The following is a 13146-nucleotide window of genomic DNA, read 5'->3' as shown; positions in this document are numbered from 1 at the left end:
TTTATCACCAAGAAATTTGACTTATCAGATAGCATGGCTATCTCCCTCCATATTCTGTAAAAGAAATAAGATTAGTTACACCAAATAAATGTCAAGTATTTCCTAAGCCCTTCAAGAGAAAAATAATGCTTATAGGAGAAACACACACAAGATAGGGAGGTAATCATGGTGTGAGGGTTGGGAATCAGGGTGCACAGTCAGAGTTCCACGTTCCTTTCCCAGCAGACCCTGACATCTCCAGACTGAGCAACTATTCTTAAAGGGGTGACCAACCTTAAGTTCCCAACTAGTTGTAGGTCATATCAGAGTGAGGACATCTTTATAGAAATTTGGCCCTGAGCCCAAAACTACATGGTCACATCATGGGCAGAAATCCCCTTGGAGGAAAATTCAACAGAAAAGGGTCATTTGGCCTCTCAACCATGACAAGACCTGAGTTCTACTGGGAAAATATATAAGTCCCTAATCCCTAGCTCTGTTCTTTGACAAGGTGAACTCAAGGTAACAGGCAGGCAACCAGCTGAACAGGCCCTCCTTCTAAGACAGGTCTGAAATGAGAAACAAGAAATGTAACATGGGAGCTACTTCTCCTCCCTGGCTACCACAGCCTGCCCTGCAGCATCAAACTGGGGAGAACCCCTTAAATGCCCTTGAACTATACCATATTCCAGGCAAGGCCGAGTCTAGGGAGCCTAAGATGACAATCAGCACTGAGACAAAAATAAAACTCCAAATTGCTGAAAAGGGAAAACAAAAATATGAAAACACGAAGAGCTCTGGGAACTTTCTCCCTGGGTCAGGGCCACCAGTCAACTGGAGTACCTTGGATGGAATCAAAGAATATATGAGAACGACAGCTGTAGCTCAGTGGCAGAGTGATTGACTAGCATGTATGAGGCACTGGGTTCAATCCTCAGCACCACATAAATAAATAAATAAATAAATAAATAAATGGCATTGTGTCCAACTACAAAAAAAAATTATAAAAAAAAGAACATATGAGATGAAGGAGATGGACCATTTCACAGGTTAGAAATCATCTACCCAATTTGAAACATTTTACTTAATGAGATGCTGACTGGTACTAGCTGGAAAAGCAGCAAACTGAGCCACAAGAAGCTGTAAATGGATTAAGATGCCCTTGGCATGTCTGATGCAACCACGTGCCAGGCGTTAGCAGGATATTTGAGGTGTACAGGCCTCATCCCCAGCATTACACCCGAAAGCAGACAATTATCTCTGAGGATCCTCAAGTGACTTGCAGGTCATAAATTTCCAGGTTCTGGGATGGGCTCTGTTTGATTTCCTGCACTAGGTGGACTATAATTGCCTTAAGCCAAATGAGTTATAGCCCAAATAAGTTGGTTATTCATTACCCCCTTGCCTCAGCGTCACCATTAAACAAACACAGCATTGTTCCACAGTGAGGCCCAAACCACTAAATTTCACATAGATTATGCAAATTGCTTTTTTCTTACTCCTTTAACCCCTTGTGAAAAGCTGGAGTTCATCATTCCTTTCTAACAGAAATCAAAGCTTAACATTCCTTGTCTGTTGACAGTGCCATTGCTAATGTATTAAACCCATTACAGATAAACACATCACATGATGCTATATTTGTTATAGTAGCTGTGTTGTGGGGAAAAGTGTGCTGGCTAAATAAAAAGAATATATGGCATAAAATTGGAATGGAAATGACACCACAGGAAATTATTTTATATCAACCTCAAAACAGGCTCTTTCAGGCCAGATTAAAGAGGAAAATTATTTATGACTGTGTTATTGTCCCTGATATTATGGATCTATGAATCTGATTCTTCTTAGACCAGAGAGAGAGCCAAAGCAGTCATAAAACCTGTAGGAGGAGCCCATACCTTTGGTCTCCCAAGGACTAGCCAGGCCAATGTCTCATGCATAAGGCTTTTTGTTTGAGGTCCCTGACCCAAACCTACTCACCTCTGTCACTCATTTCCTGCCTTGGTGTTCTTTCTCTACTTTCCTCCCCAAGTCCACCCCCAACAGGCTCTTCCCAGCAACACCCCACAGTCATTCTTGAACTGAGATTGCTCATTGCACTAAGACCAGGAGTTAATAGATACAAGGCTTCTGCCATTTGGTACCAGGCTATCAAAGTAACATGAAAGCAATAAAAAAGCTACTGCTATAGATAATCCACTTAAGACCTCAAAAAGGTTTTTGCAAGCTTCATTTAAAAAACTAAAGATTTTTTATTAAAAAGAGAAAAATGGGCATATATGATGGACAAGTCATATATTGCAAGAGGTTCAATCTTCCTCATGTGCAGGAAACAAATTAAAGCCAAAAGGAAATACTATTTGATACTATTCTGATAAGCAAAAATGGAAGTCCCTCATTGGACTGGAGCAACTGAATGCAGAATTCAGTCAGTAGTGGATTAGTTTTGCTCCCCTTTAGAGAAGATTTGTCACCTGAGGATGCCACTACTTTCCCAAGAGGCAGGGACCTAGACCTCAGACCCTACCCTTGAGGTTCTAAGCTGTTGGCCTGAGTAAGCCAAGATATCTGCAATTTAAAAATCTCTGCAGAATATTCTAAGGTGCGTGCTAGGTTAAGAATCACAGCTCAAGAGCCTCATGACTCAAATGAGTACCAAGGGCCAGCAATATCAACTTCACCTAGGAGCTTGTCAGCAACAGATTTGTGGCCCAATCATCTTACTGAAGGAGAATCTCATCCTCAGCCCTGCTATTTTTCTTTCTTAGGAAAAATTCTCATTAGAAACTGAACAGATCATATGAAGGGAGCAGGGAACAACAGGCTGCAGTTTTAGCATCCTTTATCCTGGAAGCAAGCATGGTAATGAGTCAAGCAGAAGCACAAGGTCCGACACATGCAGCCTGCATCCCAATAACCTCCTGTGAGAATCTCATGGGTGGCACAGGCTGGGGACAATCTGTGTTTGAGTTCTTAGTGAACTCCCCGCCTACCTGGGGTCATTCTTTCACTTTCAAATACAGAACAGAGGAGCAACCAGGCTCTGTTTCCTCCTCATCATTCCTCAATCTCAGAGGCAAATCATGGAGGCAAAGGCTTAGTGACCCAGCAGGGGGCTGAATCCTAGGAGCTCCCCTGAAACATCCAGGCCATGGCTAATACAGGCACACAACAAAGGACCCACAGGGATCCCATTTCTCAACAGTGGGGTCCATGTGAGACTTGGCACATAGCCACAGTCAACAGAGACTCTGCGCCCATCAGCTCCAGGAGCAGCAGCAGGCTCAGACTAAAGGGGACACTTAGTCCCTTTGATGTCCTGAATCCTCTGGTGAGGAAAGGAAAAAACCAATCTGCCTAGGCTACCATCAGATACTGTTAGCATCCTAATGACCATCAAATCACTTGCTACCCTGGTTTCACCTTTGACATGCAAGTGGGCTGTGGTAAACCCCTGAGGGATCCACATTCTAACACGGTGGGTAAGTGGTCCTGGGTGCCTTTAAAGAAGGCACTCACCATGACACACAAGAGACATTTATAACCCTTTCAGACTTTCCTGGACAAAGTGTGATTTGTGAGAGGCCTGGCCACACACAGCAAATAAACTGGACAGGTGCAGTACAGCCCCTCCTCCACAGTGGCCAACACTGGTAGTGAACTTGAAAACTTTCAGTGAGGGTTTTTTGTTGTTGTTGTTGTTGAGGGCTACAGGTGGGTACTGAGACAGCTACTGAGGATTCATGGGAGCTACCTCTCAGTCCCTGTCCTTCGGGGTTGTACAGCATGTAAAGATAGATCCCTCCAGGGTTGAGTCCCTCACCCCTCCTCAAATGCACTCACGAGATTTGCGGTTGGCCCGGGATCGCTTCCTCTCCCGTGGCACCACTCGCTGACTGGGCACTTGGGTGGCTGACTTGACAATGCGGTCCATGATCTCATCTGCTGCGTCGTCTGTGACAGTGGGTGAGTCATCAGTTCCCATAGTCCATGAACTAGTGGATCCTGAAAAATTAACCAGAGTGCAATATATTTAAAGAGAAAGAAAACGTAGACAAGACAAATCATTGCTTCTCAAATGGCTGACATTCATCAGCGATGGATCTCAGCAAAGCCAGAGAGCCTCAGAGTTAGTGACATATTCCAGGGTGCTTAGCTGTACCAACCTGTGACTGCTACTGTCCAGGCTCTGCCCAAACCTGTGCTGGGGAACTTATTTCATATTCATTTCATACCCTGTAACAGCTATGTTCTTGTCTCTCATTGTTATGTAACTCTACCCTCGCCAAGTCCTGTGATCACCCAAGGGCAGATGATCCATGCTATACCCAGCTGTGCACATCACTGATATCCAGCAATGTACACAGGCCCACGGAGAGATTAACTGAGTTACCTTTCTATGAGTGCTTGTGTATACCTAGTGAATGTGCACTAATCCTACCTTCTAATATATTGAGTAGAAACTAAGGAATTTTATAATACATTGCTAGCCTTTTAATTACTTAGTTTTTAAAAATTTTAACAGGATTGCCCATTTCCACCAGTAATATGGATATTGATAAATTTTTTTTCCTATGAAAAAAAAAAATCACCTGCTCCTGGACCAGAAAAATGTGTTTATAAGCAACTGTATGTTCAAATAGTTCAAGTTGAGTATCAAGGTATCTGCCTACAGACAAGCAAAAGACACAAACTAAACATGGGCTCCCAAGTAATGTCAAATAGTCAGAAATCAATGCTAATTTAATATATCCAGAACTTTGCCTTTGTGATAATTTCCTTATGAAATCTCTTCTATGATGGTGAATATGCTTTTATAGGAGGAAAGATGTACCTGTTCAAAATCATTTATTTCTACTACCCATACTTTACTTGTAATAAAATAATTTACAATGTACAATTTCAAAAGTCTATGGAACACAGGTAATCCCAGGATGAAGCCAAAGAACAGTCAGCTTTTTCTAATTCAAAGGGAAAAAAATGTTTAAAATGGTAAAAGTTTTAAAATTTAATGTTAACATATGTAAATAAGCATATATTTCAAACATTTATCTTCCCTCTTGACATTTTAAAAACTTTCTAGGCTTGAAACCACCTGACTGGTAATGAATGTATGAAGAAAACACAGAAATTGATGGATCTAGTTGGGAACAGTGGATCACAGTTCAATGAATTGTGGTTTTCATGGACATGTGTGTTTAAAATTTTACTCCAAATATGAAATATGCTATAATGTAGTCCTAACTTCTGCCAGTAAAATACATGTGACTGAACTGAATGTGTCAACAGTTTACTTTGCAAGAGGAGTGCCAGAACTCCAGGTGTTCCATCACCTGCATGGGATGTCCTGTAGCTACAGGACAATGATACAATGATGCTTTCAAATGACAAGTTGTTTTTTGTTGTTGTTGCAATTGATCAAGTTCTTGAAGTTTGTTTTGCTTAGCTTTTTAGTGGGAGTGCATTCACAGTGCTGGAACAGGCTGAGCCAACTGCAGTTTTCCTGCTCATTCCTAAGGGAACTTGGTCTATTTGCTCCTATCAGAATGCCATTTTTTCCCCCAGAATTATATAATGTTTTGAAAAACAGACTCTTCCCAAAACTGAATTTTTGTAATTGCTGCTGAGGTCTCCTGCCTTCTCAGGATGGTCCGAGTATTGGAACTGCAGGTGGGAGGACTCATATGGCACAGCTTTCAGACCTGGACTGCAGAGCCTCTGTGACAATGGCCCCCTCGGAGTAGGGCAATCAATAGCACAACCGTTTTACCTAGCAATTTCCTGTTTTCCCTTTTGCCTATTGATTTATAATTCTGAGTCTTATCTTGATATGCCAAACTACCCCTCCAAAAATACACCCAAGCTCAATTGTGTAAACTCATAAGACATTTTCAGAGCACTGGGCTAGAAATGAAGTCTAATTTTCCCTCTGAGAATTACCAACATTTCCCATCTCCATTTTACACATCCCCAGGGATCTGCTTTCAATGCAATTGTCGGAGAGGATCAAAAGGAATATCTTGCCATGGGTCCAGGATTGTCAAACCTCAGCTTTGTGATGACTTCATTCCCTCCTGTGACCTCACTCCTGGTTCTGCTTGATATCTCCTCTCTTCTTGGTTATTGTCCTCACTGCCTGATCACCATTTGTTCTCACTCTTCCTGGCCATGGATATTTCTCTTCGTAGAACCTTGGTAACCACACGTAGCCATCAGGGGAGTACTGCCTACACCTCTTCCATTCCCCAGGGGCCATGTGTCTCATCTCAGTCGCCCAAGTATTGGCAAGTCATTTATGTACACTGAGATATGATGGAGGGGAAAGATCATTCTAGACCATAATAGCACAATACCATTTTATTTTGGCTTCATTTTTAAAGATATGGACATGATAGTTTGAAAGAAAATACTGTAATTCATTTTTTCCTTTTAAAAACCCAAACAGTCTACAAGGAAGAAATTATATCAAAGTAGATATTAATGGTTGCCTTCATTATTAAAAGACAATTTTCCTGGAGATAGACTGCTAGGTTATAAGTTTTTTCTTCTGGCAGTTTAAAGATGTCATTCCTTTTTCTTTTTTTTCTGGCTTCCATAGCTTCTTTTGAAGAGTGAGCCACACTTCCTGATCTTGATCCTTAGAAGGGAATATATCTTTCCTGTGTTATAAAGATTTTATCTTTATCTTTGTTTTTTGGCACTTTGCCTATGATATGGCTCTTTCTATTTATTCTGCTTGGACTTGCTAAGTTTCTTAAATTAGTTAATATCTATCATCAATTTGGGGAAATTCTCAGCCATTATCTCATCAAACATTTCTTCTTATCCTTCTTCTCCTTCTGGTACTCCAATGACACATTAGATCATTTACTGTGTCCCAGACATCTCACCCTTCTTCTTTCTTACCATGCTTTGATTTATACATGTTCTATTATCCTGTCTTTGAATTCACTAATTTTCTCTTCTTGCTGGGACCTGCTATTAAACCTAACCACTGAGGTTCTTATTTCAGATATTTTGTAGTCCCAGGGATTGAGATCAGTGTTACTTTTCTCCAGAGTCTCCTCATTTTCCTCTGTTAATAAATGTGACAAGGTACTGAGCTAGCTTGAGGCCAAATGGCAGTTTTAGCTAAGAAATTAATCTACCTCTCTCCCTAGATACCTTGAAGCTGAGATCTGTGTGCTTGCTCTACCTTGTCTGTTTTCCTCAGTGCTTGGAAACTGCAGGGTTCCAGCAGCCTGACTGGCCCAGTGCCCCACCCCCTGCTTCCTCTTGCAGCATTTAGCCAGTATCTTATGGAGAAAATCCCCTGCACCTGGGGCTCCTCTCAATTCCATTTCTCGTGCCAGCTCACCTGGTTATTATGAGTTCTACTATTATCTCTTTGCTGTTAGTAAGCCTGGTCCTTAACCTGTGCCCCAATTCAGCAAATGCTCCCAGAGGAGCAATCTCAACCCATCCAAAATTCTACTTCTCAAGTCTTCTTTCCTTGCACAGTTCTACAGTGTCTTTTAAAAGAGAGCTTTCTAACTTGTTTTATCTCTAGTCATTACAGGGAGTGGCAAGCCACACTGCATGCAACCTGGAAACACTAGTCTTTCTTTAGATAGGTGTGAACATGCAGAGAAACTAAACAGCCTCTCTCTAAGAACCTTTATTAGTCAGTGAAAATGAACCCATATTGAACAAACCCAGCAATAATTTTTCTCTTGGTTCCTTTTGGTTGGGGAGAGACGTCTTATTTCTTTTAAAAACTGTACAGCCTGTTTATGTCCTGTTACCTGACTCCTCCTCCTAGGAGGGACTCCATTGCAGCACTCTGGCATCCAACAAGGTACAGTGGCTCAAGGCTCTGGCCTGATGGCTGGGGTCACATGGTGCTGACACTAGTGCCTTCTTCCACCTTCCTGCTGCCCCACTGAGACCAGGGCACCAAGACTGAGAGAGCTGCCAGGCACAGACTCGAACGTGGGATGTGTGAGACCTTCTGCTACCACAAGGAACAAGTAATTCCCCTCCCCATAACAACAGTGCAAAAGCTATTTTATTTTTATTATTTTGTGCTTCTTCCAGATTGACATTCTCTATTGCTCAGCATTTAATGATAGTATTTTCTTCACTTTCTGACTTGCCCCACTTTCTCTTCTTTGTTTATACACATGCTGTCTTCTGTTATGTCTTAGGATGGAGGTCTTTTATAGACAGCATTGGCCAAAAGGAGGCCATGTCTCAAACCAGATGATCAGAATGCACGATGTCATGCTCAGTGCTGTGTTCTGCTCCACTGTGTCTTTCTAAAGCTGGTCACTGAAGTCTGCATTCTGACGGCCAAAAGATGTTATTTTCTTCTCCTAATTCCACATCTTAAAACCACTTAGCAAAGAGTTTGAATAGATCAAATATTGAGGAGCCTAACCTTTGATTCTTTGATGTAATACATTCAAATATGGAGGGTACAGCTTGGGAATCAAGGTTGTGTAAGAGATGTGCCTTTTCCACTGTCATCTGTGTAACACTGGGGCAAGGACAGATGGCGGCCACCTTCCTTCTAGCGTATTCTTAGCTAAACATCAAAGTTAAGGTCCTATTACAGGGTAAAGACCAAAGTCCCACATGAAGGAAGAAAGGGGCATTACAGTCAGTATCACTACACACATATGACATAACCCAACAAACAAAAATACCCAGTAATTCTGTTAAAAATCCTGAAGTACAACTTCACAAAATTCTGAGGGTTCTAGAACACAGTCTGTGCACATCTTTCGAGATCCTCTTTGGAGGATTTGTGGCTTTCTGGTTCACAGGAAACTCTAAGAAGCTATATGCATTGTGTGAGAAAAATAGGAGGGGCATTTATGTTTTCCCTTCCTGTTGAAATTATTGCTGCTAGTGCTTTACTATATTTAAGAGAGTTGACAATAGCAAGATTCCAAAAAACAGAGTCAGTGAGCAAAACCAACTGGAAGTCAATGGTAAACCATCTCACGGGCTCTCAGAGCACAGCCCTCTGATTCTAGCTGCTTCCTATCCTCCTGGAAGTCTGAAGGCTCATCAGAGCCTTAGAAGATGCCTGGTGGGCACTGCATACATTACCAAGTTTCTGTGATAAGTAAGGTTACCCTCAGCCCAGCTTACCTGACATGTTCAGTTTTATTTCTTGTACCAGCACAATTATTACCAGTATCCTCTTTTAAACTCCAAAGCTTTCAGTTATGACAAAACTCTGGTTTCTTCTGTGTGCATAACATGCGCTAACTAAACACTCAGAACACAGAGCCCATCTCTAGCAGTTAATTCTCTTTAAAGCTTATCCTCTTTAGAAAGCCTAAACTGGGACCTCATGAGTGCACTGAAGAGTAGTTGGAGAGAGACTGCAAGTAGTGTCTGGAGGTGAACAGAAACTGGAGAAGCCAAAGAGAAGGGCATTCCAAGCTGAGGGAACAGCATGAGCAACAGGTACACCCAGGGATATGCATTCAGAGAAGGGCAGTGCCTAACAATATGGGGATGACTGAACACCACATTGGGAAAAGAGGCCCAGATGACAAGGCCCCAAAAGGACAGCATGTATAGAGTGGGTTTTAGCCCACAGCAGGGAGTTTAGGAGGGTTAACATGGTATCAGGCTAATCCAGGAAGCATAAGTGCTCCTTAATTCTTAAAATTTAAAAAATCCCTTCCAATTATAATTCAAATCTGGAAATTCCAAACTCTTTTTCATCCTAAAGTTTTAGTTTTATCTATATTACTAAGGATGTGAAAAAATGCACAAAGGATAGTGTTTTAAACCAAGTGTTGGCAAGTTTTTTCCCGCAAAGTCACCGTTTTGGTGACAGACCCTAGAGTCTGTCAGAATGGCTCAACTCTGCCATTGTGGTATAAAGCAGCCACAGACCATACACAAAACATGGCTGTGTTCCAATGACACTTTATTTACAAAAATAAGTGGCAGACTGAATTTGGCTCTCAGGATGCAGACTGCTGAGCTCCGCTTTAGCTCACGAGGATTCACTCATAATAAGAACTTATGTGTGCAGAAAGGCGTATTTTGGAAAGTGTTGTTTGGTTTTGAGACACAGCTATTGGAGGGAGTGGTAAAGGGAGATGTGTGCCCTAAAAGTCCAGGAAGGTTGATGGCCCTTCGTGGCCACATACTGGTACAATAATCCGTACCAAGTAATGGAGACTCCCAAGATGGCCAACCCAAGACGACAGGCTCCACCCACCAGGACTCACCTCTGCTGGCCCGGCTGCGTGTGCGGATGCCCAGCACGGGGGTGGCATCCTCCATGGCAGGGGAGGAGGTTTTCAGCACGGCCTTCATATTCTCATGTTCAGCTGCATCCTCTGCATAGCTCAGCCCCTGCGGCTGGCTAGGTGGCACTGGGCAACTGCCAGAAAGTTTGCCAGACTGCAAAAATCAAAGGGGAGTTAGAATGTGAGGGAGACTCCCCAGAACTCCAACTCAAGCTCAGAAGATGTTTCGTTGAGGAAAACTTTATCTTCTCTGTTTTTGTATGCATTCTGTGGACCCATTAGTTCAGGCAGTCACTGAGGTTATCAAGTAATGACAAAACATCTGTCACTTAGTTTGTCAACCAGTGACAAAACAACTGGGTCTCTTAACTCCAGGGCTACGGTGGGCTCACTGTACTCTCAGCCTGGGAATCCTGGCACGTGGGCAGAAGTAGCACTAAGCAGGGACAGCATGGTCACCACGCCTGGGAACTCTGCTCTGCCAGCAGGTGGGACCTGGTTTTCCCTCTATAGACATCTCTCTACAAAAGATGTATTATCAGAAAAAGAAGCCACTGCTCCGAACAAAGTCCACACATCCATCCGCTGGAGTGGGTCTCTCTGGGCTCAGACTCCCCAGTAGACGTTTGCTAGGAGTGACTGAACTCTGGGAGGAGCTGAAAAAACAAGCTGAAGCCCTGATATGAGAAATGAAATGTGTCTTCTTCATCAAATGTACTGAACTTTATTTTTAAAATTTAAAACCAGAATGCAGGTAAATTTTTCATAAACATCAGTTATGAAGAGAGAATTGTAAAAGTGGGATTTGATCATGGCATGTTAAGAGGTGGGGAGGGTTCTTCTAGATCTAGATCACTTGCTAGAAAAGGAAACTGAGGCCTTTCAAGAAAACACGGCCTACAAAGGCCCCAGGTGAGTTAGTATCAGGATATAGTAGAGAACATGACAATTAAATTCAAGCTGAAACTGGATTTGGCAATACTCGCTACTTCTGATGATGTCAAAAATTTAGTTCTGTTTGTCTGTCTATCTATCAGTACTGGGGATTGAACCCAGGGGTGCTTTACCACTGAGCTACATCCCCAGTCCTTTTTATTTTTTGAGACAAAGTCCTGCTAAGTTGCTGAGGTTGGCCTCAAACTTGACATCCTTCTGCCTCAACCTCCCGAGTCACCACCACACCTGACAAGAATTTAATTATTTTAATAAACATTACAAACTTATGATGATTTCCTCTAATTTTACCTGAACAAAAAGGCAGGTCATATGTGTTTTAAAGAGGTATGCTAGAATACTGTGTATGCACAAAGCCAAACATCTGGTGAAGAACAAAAAGTCAGATTAACATCTGTAAAGACAAGCTACACAGTTTCCTGGCTTCCTCTTTCATCCAGTGTCTCAGCCACAGAGCCAAGAACCTGGGACACATCTGTGGCTTTGTACATCTACACTGCTCCCTCCTCATTTTCCAGGGCCAATGAGGTCTGTCTCTTGTTCTTGCACCCACACCCAGGTTCAGGGGAAGCAGCCCCTGCCTCCTAGCACTACATACACATCAGTGCCACAGGGGCCAGTCAAGGAAATGGGCAAACATCAGAGGCTGCCCACCAGCTGGTGACATAGAGGCTCTGGTCTGGCACGTGGCCACTGCCTCACTTCCTCTTAGGATTCTTTATGTAGTTATTCTAGAGTCTACTTCTCATACTTGAGTTGCCAAAAGGCTTAGAAAGGCAGCTGAAGGGAAATTTCTTTGTTCAGTTTTCTAGCAGTAGGGAGAGATCCTCTGAACCTGCCACTAGCGACAAGGCTACTGATTAGTCTAGACTCAGAGACAGGCGGGAAGATGGAGTCAACCCCTCACTTCCTAGTACACAGCATGACAAGAATTCGTCAGGTGGTTAGTGGTCAAATGAAAACCAACCAGAAAATGCCCATGCATGATTTAAAGTACTAAATGGTGCTGAACACTTCATGCTGATTATGTTAGGTTAGACTTTACAGCACACATGGAAGGTCAAATGTGGTGTTCTTCATGTTTATAAATAGTCATACCTCAACTTCATCCTCGTCATCAGTCTACCCGACAGGACAGGACAGGACAGAAAAGACAGAAGGATTCTTAGATGGCACAGAAGTCAGCAAAGATGAGATTACCTTAAAGTCATATCACATTCCCAAAAAAAAAAAAAAAAAAATGGCCACCACAACCAGGGCACACCCTCTTGAACTGGGAGCTGCTAGGACCTGCTTTCCTTGTCCTCATCTGGATACTTGTTTAGTAAGCCCAAGACCAGGCCTTCCCAGAGTCAGAAGGGACTTGCAGGGCTTCAGACCAATCTCCTGACCTTGCTTTCTGCTTTGTGTCCTGCCACTGGAAGGCCATATTCCTGCCAACCCCCCAGTATTGGGGACTGAACCCAGGGATGGTTTACCACTGAGAAACATCCCCTGTCTGTCTGTCTGTCTATCAAGACAGGATTTTGCTAAGTTGCTCAGACTGGCCTTGAACTTGTGACCTTCCTGCTCAGCTTCCTCAGTTGCTAGGATTACAGGCACATACCACCACACCTGGATTTAGTGGTCATATTCTGCTGAGGCACCACCATCAGCTGGTCACCAGGGTCTCAGTAAGTGACTGGTCTTAATTTACCTGGCTCTGCCCATCAGTAGCTAGCCCCCTCTTCCAGAGTGCGGAAACCTTCACGCCCAGGCCACTGGGCCTAGGCTACAATGACCCTTCCATGCACAGGTGAGAAAGGACAGGGGGAACAATTTCCAGGCAGAATGTATCATATTACTCTCTCCTTAGACACATGAAGTTAACCTCTGTATACAACCTCACCTGTCCCTCCTGGTGGCCATCGTAACTGACTCTGTACTTTCAATTAATTTACCATTAGATAAACTTGAC

General features: G+C 42.9%; 1 protein-coding gene across 1 annotated transcript in view; it reads right to left on the bottom strand.

The window, feature by feature from the left end:
• The window catches only part of Fhod3 (formin homology 2 domain containing 3), a 472090-nt gene that overhangs the window by 8906 nt on the left and 450038 nt on the right, over nucleotides 1–13146 (bottom strand). Inside the window, 3 exon segments of the mRNA XM_047526634.1 lie at nucleotides 3820–3981; nucleotides 10215–10389; nucleotides 12288–12311. Coding sequence (XP_047382590.1) covers nucleotides 3820–3981; nucleotides 10215–10389; nucleotides 12288–12311 — 361 coding nt within the window.

Source organism: Sciurus carolinensis, chromosome 15 (genome assembly GCF_902686445.1).
Source record: "Sciurus carolinensis chromosome 15, mSciCar1.2, whole genome shotgun sequence".
Taxonomy (NCBI): Eukaryota; Metazoa; Chordata; class Mammalia; order Rodentia; family Sciuridae; genus Sciurus; species Sciurus carolinensis.
The sequence above is the reverse complement of the archived record's forward strand: the minus strand, read 5'-3'. Positions and strand labels throughout refer to the sequence as shown.